A 12,278-nucleotide genomic window follows, 5' to 3' on the forward strand; every position below is an offset into this window, starting at 1 on the left:
CACCTGCAGAGTCACCTCTTGGAGAGTTTTATTAATTTTGACACCTTCACTCCGGGGCTCAGGGGAGACCGGTGTGGTACGAGGAGGGATTAAGCAGGTCTGGAAAAGGAAGCAGCGCGGCGCAGGAGAGCTCCCCACGGCCTCTGAGCATCTTTCGGAGATACAGAAGAGGCCAAAAATGTGGCCGGGGAGAGTCTCTCTCCCCAGAAATCCTGAAACCCAGGCTGGCGTTCTGTCTCAAAAATGATGCTACTTTTCACCTCCCAGCTATTGGGCTCCCAACAGAAACCTCAGAGTAAATTGTTGGACTGTGTCATGTCAGCAATTATGCTCTTACAGTTAATTAAATGAATTAGATGAGGATGTTGCTTCCTTTTGGTCTTTGAATGTGTAATTTTATCAGGCGGTTTCAATGCAAGAAGGCGGCTGTGGGATGGTGCTGGCCATCCCTAGGGAGGAACCCCCCCAGCCCCAACCCCAACCACCCCCTGTGAAATTACCAGCTGAATGATTTAGGATTTGAAGTTTATCTCTGGGGCCTGTGATACAATAAAATAACCCTCATATAATAACCTTCTCCATACAAGATGGTCCCGTCAGGTCCAACTCTGACCTTCCTCCTGAGATATGATTATTTCTGATTTACTGATACCAACAGAAACGCGGAGCGCCCTCCTCATTCCTCCCTGTTTCGCAGTGGACAGGAGGATTCAAATATCTTGAAAAGCATCCATCCACATTACCTAACTCACCTCCAAATGAGGACGGGGGCTCAATTTAATCCACACTTAGAATCCAACTCAATATTTTAATGCTGATATTAAGAAGCTATCCAGAACAGCTTCGACTTAACCAAGGCCAAGCTCCATCAAGCTCGGTTAAGACTCACTTTCCAAACCATCTGCTGAAGCGAAGAACTAAGATCAGTTTACCTGCAACTTAGGCCAAGGACACGGTTGGGCTTAGAGCATCCCAACTACGTCCCCGTTGCCTTCCTCCTCTGTATTTCACTTTCTCGGTGCACTGCTTTGCTTTGGGCAGTAGCGGGAGCCTGGTGGCATCAGCAACAACATTTTAGCACCTACCTCCAGAAGAAGAGGTCCCAGAGACTCCTTCTCAATCACCCCTTGGCTGCTGGACGAGATGTCGGACTTCTGGACTTCATCATCAGCTGCCTTCTCTGTAGCAAAGGAAAAGGGACATTTCAGCCAAAAGAACATTTTACTACTGAATTATTACCAATAATAAACAAAATATTGACCGCTTGTCATACAGGCAATGAATGATGCGCACCAAAAGACTCCAGCGTTTTCATTTCATCCCTCAGTCCCGTGAAGATATAATGCAATTTCTAATTATTTATGAATTATTATAAAATAAAGGCACTAATTACATCACAACCTAGTGCTAGCAGGAAGGAAAAACCCATCTTAAGCAGAAGCCTGCAGAAAGAGGCATCCAAAATCAACATTTTGAAAAGGAAACGGTTTATCCAGTTTAGCGCAAACTACAATATTTGATCTGGAACTTCTCGAACAACGCTTTAAGAAATAACTGCCGGGAGGAATTAAGGGAGAACGGGCTGTGCCAAAGGAAACCTGCCGGAGGAAAAAAAGCAGCTCCTGCCACTGATGTGCAGGGAGCATCGCGGCTGCCCGTCAGCCAGGAGCCAGCGGGGCTGGGGCCGGGAGGAGAGCATCCGACATGGAGCGGGCGATGCTGCTGGAGGAGCCCAGCCCCAGCCCTGCCAGAAACTCTCACGCTGTATTGCTGAATAAACCCTTTGGGGAAAAAAAAAACAACCCAAAAAACCCAGCGAGAAGGCCCTGTTATTTATCTCGCACTCCCCCGAAAGGTGCTAGCCACGTCGCGCAGCTACTCCAAGGAATTCAGGATAAATCCAGCAGTGAAAGGCGGGTGGCAAGTGGGATGTGACAACGCCAGCGATCACGGGCAAGTGAGCCACGATGCTGCTGGTGTTTCAGGGCTGTTTGGTTTTGCTCCTCCATATCCATGACCATTTTCCCCTGGGAAAGCTGGGATAGTCCCTTAACCTCCCCGGATGTGATCCGGGAAGGATGGGGAGAGCAGCATCCCCGTCTCCACAGGATGCAGTTGAAAATAAACCCTTTCGGCTGGGAGCGACTCGGGAGGCTGGCAGTGCAAACCCCAGCCAGGCACATCTGGGGCTACAGATGTATTAGCAAAAAGGAGATTAATTACTGTTTAATTACATGGTTTGGGTGGAATAAGAGCAGAAAGAGGCAAGTGGGAGCTAGGTCTTGACGGCGAGGATACCTGCTTCGTTGATCGGGCATCACTTAGCCAGGGGAAAGCAGGGACGTCTCAGACTGCAGAAGCTTTTTGCCTCAGCGATGTTTTGCTCTGAAATGTGAAAGCGCAAGCTCCTGGGGACAGCCGGAGGGGCAGGGTATTACCCACAGCATGTCGGTGCCCGTTGGCACTGGCAAAGGAAATCATCTAGTCATGCAGGATGCGAAACAGCACAGGAGTCCTGAAGCATCCTCGGTCCAGGCTCACACGGGCCGCTTCGCTGCAGGTTTTGATTAAAAATGAAAAGACTCTCTGTGGCTAGCCGAAAAATGACTTGCAGCTTGATCCTCTACTAATTTTACACCATTTACAAGGTTTTCGCAGGTACCAGAACCACAAATTCAGCCTAGTAGCTCAAAATTAAGCCGTGCTCTTTCTGCGTAACTGTTAATTGTTAGTATAAAGAAAGACGCTGGGGCTGGGACGCAGCCGGTGATTCGTGGACAACGTGCACGGTCCAGGGGGATGCGGCCCCATCCTTGCAGGCTGCGCCTCCCCTCACGGCAGGAGTTAACAACCCGGGGTTTGCCGGGAAACCAAAGGGATGCTCAGAAAAATCCCGAGGACCAAACACATGTGTGGTGCTGGGAGGTGGAGGAAGAAAATTGCCCCAACTGGTTTTAAGAGGGATGGCAGCAAGTTGTGAACTTTGTTGCATAGCAGGACAAGGGAAAAGGCTCCTCAACCCACGGTGCCTTGTGTCGGGCCTGGAAACCCTCATGTGCATCGATAAATACATCTTTATCGATCAAGTGTATACGTGTATCAACACACCAGGCCGATGACAGAGCTCTGCCCAGCCTACGTCAGTCCATTCCCAGAGGGCAAGAGATGTTTCCTTGGGATAAATACCCGTTGAGCACAGTGGCGTGCATGCCGAAGGTGCAAGCCAAGAGGTTTCTAGGACTGCTGCAGGTTTCTAGGACTGCTGGAGGTTTACTGCTCATCTCTCTTGACAATGGTCTTCGTTTGTGATCATCCCAGCACCAAGGGAGCCGGTCCCCCGACTTGTCTGTAAGCGAAAGCTAAATTGCATTTGCTGTTTTGCAGCACATCGGATGCAAGGTTTATTCCTCAGCATCAAATCGCGTTTGCAAAACGTACAGACGTGTCCCTTGAAACTCTTCACCCTTGCGTCCTCTCAGGGCTTTATCCATCTTCAGGCTCACTTTGGGTGTTCCTCTTTCCTGACTTCGTCCTCCGTCCCGCGCATCGCTCCTAAAGCAGCTCTGAGAGGAGCGAGCTTGGAAGAGCATTTGCTCAATGCTTGTTCTTGCAGAGGGGGCTGCCAGCTTCCCCCACTGCTTTATCAGGTAATCTCTGCCTCTGCTTTCCCTCTCGCCCAGTGGCTCTTTTCTCTTTAGAAAATAAATCAACTGAAAAAGGTCGCGTCTTTGTCTCTGCTGGCACAGCCCCGAAAACAACAGGCAACGCGTGCCCCGTTTTAAGCATGCACACGCAGGTTTGGGATGCTTAAGCAACGGTTTGACTTCAACCCTGAAATACCTGACCCCTGCATCCTGCTACAAACCCCCTTGGGCAGCTCACCTCATCCCCACGGGCCTCAGTTTCCCCTGTTTCAAGCAGAAACTGGAGTTCATCGCACCCGAACCGCCTCCAAGCAGCAATGCCTGCCTCCCACCCAGCACTGCTGCACGGCTAAATCATGTCGGAGCAGCACCCTCCCAAAGAAGACACCCAAATCCCTTCCAAGGATGGAAGAGCTTCCCATGCACCCAAACCCACGGGAGCTGGCGGGTACCACAGCATGAGAAACGGCTTTATTTTCCTACTTTTAATAAATTGATGCACCAGAGGCAACGCACCGGCTTTCAGCTCTAATCCTTTAACTGGGCTGCGGGATCCTCCTCCTGCTTTAGCAAAATAGTTTCATCTGCCAGCTCCAAGCCCGTTATTCAGGAGGATTAACCGGCAGAACGATGCACCACCACCATCTCCCTTGTGTGCAAGTCCTTCTCCTTCCCACTTTTGCAGCACCGGGATCCGGGAGCAGACAGATCCCTTAAAGCTCCTGCTCACCTTCTCCAGGGCAGCACATCCCAGCGACGCACAACTCCTTCGAGGCGTCAGCGCATCTCAGCTAAGCACTTCAGTTCATGTGCTTAAACGCAGCTCTTCAGCTTTTCCATCCCAAGCATCCGAGGAATACATTACAAGCAAACCGCTGGTTTGCACCTTAACCCATTAATCTCAATTTTCTTTTTTTCCAGCATTAATTGCAGCGGTGGCTCTGCTATGCCGGTGACAGGCTCATGGTCTCGGGGAGCATCGGTCGCGGGCCAGGCATCCCCTGTGCTCAACGCAGCCAGACACAGAGCAAATTCCCGGTTCCCCAAGCTCATAATCTCATTAGAAAGCTGGACAGACAGATCCACATGAAAATAAACCAACGGGAGCAACATGAGCCCCAGCGCTGCTGCCGTTTGAGGCTGTCGGGATCCAGCTGCGGGGGCTTTGGCAGCCTCGGGCATCATAAATCCCCATCGCACAATAAAAGCCAGGCATGCCGACGGCCCTGATTGGAACCTAATTGCCGCAAACGTGATTAAAGCAGCTTTTTTTTCTTGCAGCACAGAGCGGAGCTATTTTAAACGCATTCCTCAAAATACACCCCAATTTTCTGACATCCAAGGAGATGTCTGGGTGCCTCCGGAGTCTATAGGAGCCGCCGGGTCCTCAGCACTTCAAAAATATCAGGTCAGTGGATTTGAACCGCGACGTAAGTGTGTTATAACCAGGTCACCCAACACCATCGATACTGCAGCGGGTGCAGGACCCGATGCCCGCTGCGATGCCTGGGAACACCACGGTCACTTTGAAAACAATCTTGTCCCATGCCAACCCTGCGCAGCCAAGCTTGGCACGGGAAGAGGTGACATTTCCAGCTCAGCCCCGCTATTTCGCAGCCACACGAGCCTCCTGGCTAGAAGCCGCTGATTCTTTGCAGGATTAGAAGAAGGGATGGGGAAGGCACAAGGCTGGTGAGGGATGGAGGATGCTGCTAAAGCACACGGGGACTGAAAGAGGAGTGACACGCTTGGATGGCCTGATGCTGGCAGCGATGGCCAGCAGCACAAGGCAATGGGAACAGATTTTGCATCACTGAGCGCTGCTCTCCCCGTCCCCCAGCCCCATGGTACCCAGCCGCGTCCGGGGCTGCCGGCCAGGCTGCTCTCGGCGTGCAGCTCCTCCCAGGCTCGGCACGGTGGAAGGAAGGCATGGAGCAATGCTGGGGGGGAAACAAAGGGGTGGGAGGCGAGCAGAGTAAAAAGCAACACCCCCGGCAAGCAAGGGCTGACGGCAGGGCGGCAAGCTGCTGAAACGGTGGGGTGCAGCCCAGGTGGGGGTACGGCGGCAAGTTGAGGCGTGCGGATGGGCAGCCGACCCATCCGGAGCGTTTTCCCCTCTGATTTTAGAGGACATCAATGCAGAAAGTCCTTTTTTTTTGTTGTTAATAAAAGCCCAGAGCCAAGAAAAGGCTTTGGAAAGGCAAACGGCTCATCTGGGGTGTTATTTCTGCTCTCCCAAAAGAGACAGTGCAATATGTACCCCCGTAAAAACTGCCTCAGACCCTCTGCCTCTAAACCACATCGCATGGAGCAAGGCTGAAAGACATGGCTTTGGCAAGCGGATGCCACTACGCCCCTGCCCACGCAGGTGCAGGGTCACTGGTGGTTTCCCCTTTCTTCGTGTCTTTTCCCTCTTTACATTATTATTTTTTATTTCCCTAACCTCCCTAGCTCACCTTAGTTGCCTCCATCCCTTTGGCAGGTCTTCTGCTCTTTCCCTACCACCATTTTTGGCGGCACGAGGCACAGCAAAACCATCCCCAGGATCCTGCACTCGCCTCCCTCCACTTTCAGACCTCTGTACCTGAAACCTCGTACCCAGAGAAAATCAGGCATCCAAGGTAGGGAGAAAATCAGGCATCCAAGGTAGGGAGAAAATCAGGCATCCAAGGTAGGGAAAAGACAAGTGTTGGAGAGGAGCTGTGACCTCCTCCAGTAGCCATGGCTGGAGACCTTCCCCAGAGCAATGCTGAAGCCATGCAGGGTGGGAGCTACGACGGCAGTGCTCAAGGACACAATGCGAAAAGTCCCCAAAAAGGCCTTAACTCATCGTGTTTTACCCAAAACATGTCATGTTTTACCCAAAACGTGACAAACCCCTGTGGCCAGGAGAGCACCTGCCCTCCAAGGGGCTGGAGAAGCAAGGATGTGCCAATAGAGCGATGGCAGGACCGCAGGGAAGGGGGGTGGTGGCTTAGGGGACACCTCCCAGAGCCACTCCAAAGCAGAGGGTGGGAGGGGAAGGAAAATGGGGGTGAAGGAGGTGGAGGGAGGAAGATGTCCAACGTTGATGTCCACCTGCTGCATCTCAGGAAGTCAGCCCCAGCCCCGCAAGCTCCATCGCATGGAGCTCGCATCCATAGTGCCCAGGGCAAGCGCTCCTGTCTCTCCATCCCTTAAATATGCACTTTTAAATTAAAATAATACAAGCTGTCTGATTCTGCTTTTCATTTAAAATTTTGCAGCTGAAGTGCCTTTTTTTTTCCCCCAGAAAGCAGAAAGGAGTATCTGAAAAATAATACATTCCACGCTGGTCTTCTAAACCAGGACATAAAAAACTCAAAACAGGATTTTGTTGAGAAACGTCATGAAGGCAGAAAATCGGAACAATTGTTTCCTCTTGCCTAGCGCAAAACTTTGTAATATATTGCGTTTTGCCTTGCCTTGCAAGAAGCTCACTGCTGCTCCCTGAGGAAGCCCCCATGGAGAGGCCCCCGTGGTTGCGGGCATGATGGCCAGGACCCAAATGCTGCCCCGCACTCTCCAAGGGCTCTTTTTCAACCCAAGATTTCTATGGGCAACGTTCGTTTTTCATTTCTTATGATAGAAGCCCAAAAAGTCTTTGGGTTTGGACTTTTCTATTAAAAATTCAACAGCTCGAAGGCAAAAAGTCCAACCGAGGAGGACTTGCAGCCTTTCCCAGAGCGTGTTGGGTACCCCGGTGGGTACCAAGGATGATAGAGCAGGGAAAGATGGAGAAGTTGATGTGATGCCTGGAAAACACGATGGAGCACCAGGCATGACGGCTCCCATACGGCACAGCTCCGCAGCCTCCCCGAGGGCCATGCCAGCTGAACCCCCCAGATCTCAGCCAGGATTCACTCTATCTGCTTTTTAAAAGATGAGCGAGGCAAAAAAATCCACATCTGTAATTTCCCAAATGAGGAGGTTTGATTTTTAGTTAATTAAAATCAGATGGAACAGACTCGGCACACCCACAGATCGAGAGTGTGACAGAAAGGTGTGCCATTAATTAGTGCCTACTACGAGGTTCATCAGTCCAGTAAACCCAACCGGAAAAAAAACCTGCCATAAAAATAAACTCCTTGGCAGAAGGTGTGCACCAAAAGCACCGTCCAGTGGGGCAGGAAAAAATTGGTTTAAAAAAGACACAAAAGAAGAAAAAGACAACGGCATTGATACAGTAAAGTGGCAGGTAAGGGGACCTGGGCTGTAGAAATGGGAACGCTTTTGTGTTTTTTAAATGGTACCCAAAGAGGAAGACATGTCTTGGGTATATGTCAGATTAGGGATGTGTTGGGGGAAAGCCTCCGAGCATCACCGGCTCCTGATGGTGGTGGTGGTCTGGCCCAAGGTCCTGAGCTCACCTTCAGCATCCTCTTGAGTCCCAGCAAGCCCAACTGCTCTCCTCCCCGTCCCTAGGGATCAACAAGTAGAGGAAGATCCAACCTCAACTGGGGGATGAAGCCAACTTCCAAGGAAGACCATCCTACTTAGCCTACGGGGCACATGCTCGGACCGCAGCAACAATGGCTTCTTTGGAGGTACTCTAAACCAAAATTCAAGCTGTGGAAGCTGAGATTTGCCCAACGCCCACCTATTTAACGTCAGCATATTCACACGGAGGCAGATGCAGAAAACCCAGCCCAGAGTCCTCCCTTCTTCACTTCCACAAATACCAGATTCCTCTAAAACACTGTATGGAAATCAGCAGCTCTTAGGTTGTATAACTTTTTATTCTAGTAGGAGGAAGGAAATTATCTGATCTATGAATTTAAAAAACTGTGGAAAAATACAATCTGTGAGATTCAGAGCTTGAAAATACCAGTGCAAGAAATAGAAGAGCAGATCTTGGCTTTTGGAAATCAGCACAGCTCCTTCAGAGCCCTGCGCTCGCCTGCTTTACACCATCCGTCATGATGGTCTATCGGTGACAAGCCCCAGGGTGCTCCCCAACCGTGTGCCGCAACGCCAGGCTGGAGCGCCAAGACACCGGAGTGAGATCCATCTCACGGAGCATGGGACATCTGTGATGGAGATGTTTCCACCTGAGCTACTTGCCTCATGCTTCCCGTATGGCCTGAGCAGAGAAAAAGGGAGTTTTAGAGGAGATTTGCCTGATCCCTTTCAAATTCTTATTCTAAGATAGAGTCTCATTTTCGGGGTTTTTGCGGGGTGCTGTTATCCCCTACCCTTCCTCTACAACCATCAGTCAACCAGGTTTTGCTCTCTCTCTTCTCTCTTTTTAGGCGAGAGCCAAAATCCTGACTTCATCACCTCACTCCAACATTGGCCCTGGAAAAAATAACCCAGGCACCTCCAGAGCGGGCAACACAGCGCTCACTTCAGCCCCGAGTATTTCTGTGCTGTCCCAGAAAACATCCTCACCGACACAGCCCCAAGTGGTTCTTCAGACACATCTTGGACCCTTATTCTTCCATCAGTGCACATGCAAAGGCACACGTCAGGAGGACACATCTCACCAGGCACACAGCCAAGGGAGGAAACGAAGCCCTTAGGGTGTATAAAACGGGCTCTAGTGCCCACATGGATGGTGAGGATTGAGGGCTGAAGCTGGTGGCCACTCCGGTTGCATCAAAAGAGCCAATGGTGGAGACAGATCGGTGGAGGGCAGGACAGCGGGGGTGTCCTGCTGCTCTCCCATGTCTCACCTGAGCTTCTCCCTTTGTGGCCTGGCTGGAAAAGCAGTCAAAAAAAGCAGCCAAGCATTGCTGCTGTACCAGGAACGACGACGGCTCCATCTAATGCTCTCGCAGCTATTTGCCACGCTGCCTGCGGCCCAAGAGCCCGTCCTTACCACCCCCAGTGGCTCTGGGAAGTCTCACTAAAGCCCAGGGCTAGTCCCAGCAGATACAAACCTCTCCAACCACTGCATAAAACATCAAATCCTAAAAGAACTAAACCACACAGACTTATTCATCCACCAGCATAGATTTGCAGGTGGGACACCACATTTATATCAAGGTTAGTGATTTCAAGGTAGCTTTTAAGCCATATGAGCAAAAGATACAACAGACCAGCAGCTTGACTTACCCTTCCACTTGCCCAAAACCCCCTCCAACATTGATATTTCAAACCCAGGACGACATCCCACGATGCTTCAGCGCAATTTGCCACACAGAGCTGACAGCAGTTCCCATCAGCAGGAGGGTTACAGCCACCTCCACCACGTCTACAACCAACTCCGGGAAACAGCCACTCCTGGTGGACAACAAACTGATGCCAGATCAGGTCTTCAGCCTGGTGATCCCAAGCTCAAGCGACATTAACCTTCCACATGGCTATGGGCTGGTCCCCAGTTTTGGCTGTTCCTCCAGCTGGTGTTTTCCCTCCTGTCCCACAGCGGATAAGGATTTTGAGGGCAGGAATTTTGCCTTTTTTTAAAAACATGTATCTACCCAGCAATAGGACAACCAAGTTCCTCAGAACTATACAACGCGAATAAATCAGCAGTCTTGTTTTATCCCATTTGACCCTTACTATAAATTACAAAGAAGATATTCCAGCATTGCCCTCATCCTAACCCACCGCTATGCACTCAACCGAATGGCAACCTGTGACATCCTTCCAAGTGAGGACCTCAGGGAGGATGGACAAGACACGTGCTTCCCTTTAACGAGCCTAAGACACTGCTCCCCATTAACACGCCCATTTTCCAGCTGAAGAAACCCCCTGCACAATGACACACTACAGCTCTTGCTAGAGCGGATTAAGAAGTTCATTGACATCTTGTGAGCTGAGATGCTGTTACATGCCACGTGAATGCTCGCAACCCAAAAGCCACCAGGGTAACTTCAACCGATACTGCTTTCACACACCGTGGTGCTTCACCAACTGGTGGTTCTCTCTTGAAAGACTCCAGATGGACTGGCAAGAGCACATCTGTCCATGTCCCAAGGCAGAGCACCATCCACCATCAGTGCTCGACAGCACCAGGAGCACAGACTAAGATCCAAGACACCGGTCCCTGCTCCGACCAACAAACATCACTTTCTTTGGCAAAGTTTATATGGAAAACTATTTTTCTGTGTCTGATAAAATCCTTGTGTAATGGCGAAGAGCACAGAGCAAAGCGTGCTGCCGCTAAAATAGAAGGAAAAGGGTATTTCCTTCTGTCTTCACACCTTTTAGAGTTAAACATTAATGGTGTCGAGATGTCTTAAGTAAAAAAGGCTGGTTGTCTGAACAATGTCAGGAAAAATTATACGGTGCTGAGTGAATGCAAAATTAATGAGCGCTGAATGCCGACAGAACAGGCATAAGGAGCCGAGACTTTTTTTATAGTCGACGCTGAGATCAAGCAGGTAGAACATCTCCATCTTGCTGGGGGAAGGAATAAAGGGAGAAAAAAACTTTTATCTCAAATCTGAAGAATTTAATTCGTTCAAAAACTGTGTCAACTCTGCACGGCCAAATCTGCAGAGATGAGAAAGGGCTACACGTAGCTCCCCCCTACAACTTTAATTCAGCCCTGGCATAGCCTTCATTTTCCTCCCGCAGGCATAAAATACATCGCAACACAGTTTTAACGATCCAACTTAATTTTGCAAAGAATTAGACCAACTGTCTTTTCTCAGGATGTAGCATCTTGAAGCCCTGGTACACTGCATGCTAAAGTCCATGAGAAGGTACTATTAAAAATTCACTCGTGTCAACCGTTAAACCAGCTTTACGCTCAAGTTGCACAGGCACGTCGAATATGTGAACTGCACCGGCAAGGGGACGCCTGCCAAAGCGTGCAGACAATGCAAAGCTCGAGCGCGACAAGGGGGGAGCTGACGCTTCCCATGCACAGAGCAGCACTCCCCGCCCCAGCCCCGCTCCTCCAAACCCGACTTTCTCGCACCTCCCATCTGTCTCTCCTCGGCTGCAACGGGAGAGCTGTCAATCTGCAGCTACTGAGGGGATCGACTTGCTTTTTCTGCTAAGCCAAAGGGATCTGTCGGAGGTAAAGGCAGGCTTCGTGGTGCAGCGTAAATGAACCGAGGGCTGGCTGGAACACGTGCATGTCAGTGTGGTCAGTAGGTGCAGGTGCAGCCGCAGGCTGTGAGATTCCCCTGGGGGGACAGGGATGGGCAGGAGCAAGCCACGTGGTATGGGAAGCTACCTAGAGAAGACAGAGCCTCCTGATATGGGAAGTCACCCAAAGAAGGAGCTGCATGGTATGGGAAGCCACCCAGAGAAGGTGGAGCCACATGGTATGGGAAGCTACCTAGAGAAGATGGAGTGATGTGGTATGGGAAGCTACCTAGAGAAGTTGGAGCCACGTGGTATGGGAAGCTACCTAGAGAAGATGGAGACACGTGGTATGGGAAGCTACCTAGAGAAGATGGAGACACGTGGTATGGGAAGCCACCCAGAGAAGACGGAGCTGCATGGTATGGGAAGCTACGTAGAGAAGATGGAGCCATGTGGTATGGGAAGCTACGTACAGAAGATGGAGCCATGTGGTATGGGAAGCCACCAGAGAAGATGGAGCCTCCTGGTATGGGAATCCACCTGGAGAAGACAGACCAAGCCATGCAGGTGAAGACTGCTTTCTTGTTGATCTGCACAGAGCCTGCTCAGGAGGACCTCACCTCCAAAATGAAC

At 50.6% G+C, this 12,278-nt stretch overlaps 1 protein-coding gene across 4 annotated transcripts in view; it reads right to left on the reverse strand.

Moving 5' to 3' along the window:
- Positions 1-12,278, reverse strand: part of NCOA1 (nuclear receptor coactivator 1) — a 184,189-nt gene that overhangs the window by 36,665 nt on the left and 135,246 nt on the right. For all 4 annotated transcript variants that reach the window (XM_072858206.1, XM_072858205.1, XM_072858207.1 and 1 more), the window contains exon 5: positions 1,086-1,180. In XM_072858206.1, the coding sequence (XP_072714307.1) occupies positions 1,086-1,180 (95 nt within the window). The remainder of the gene's footprint in view (positions 1-1,085; positions 1,181-12,278) is intronic.

The sequence above is a fragment of the Ciconia boyciana genome, chromosome 3, assembly GCF_034638445.1.
Source record: "Ciconia boyciana chromosome 3, ASM3463844v1, whole genome shotgun sequence".
Lineage (NCBI taxonomy): Eukaryota > Metazoa > Chordata > Aves > Ciconiiformes > Ciconiidae > Ciconia > Ciconia boyciana.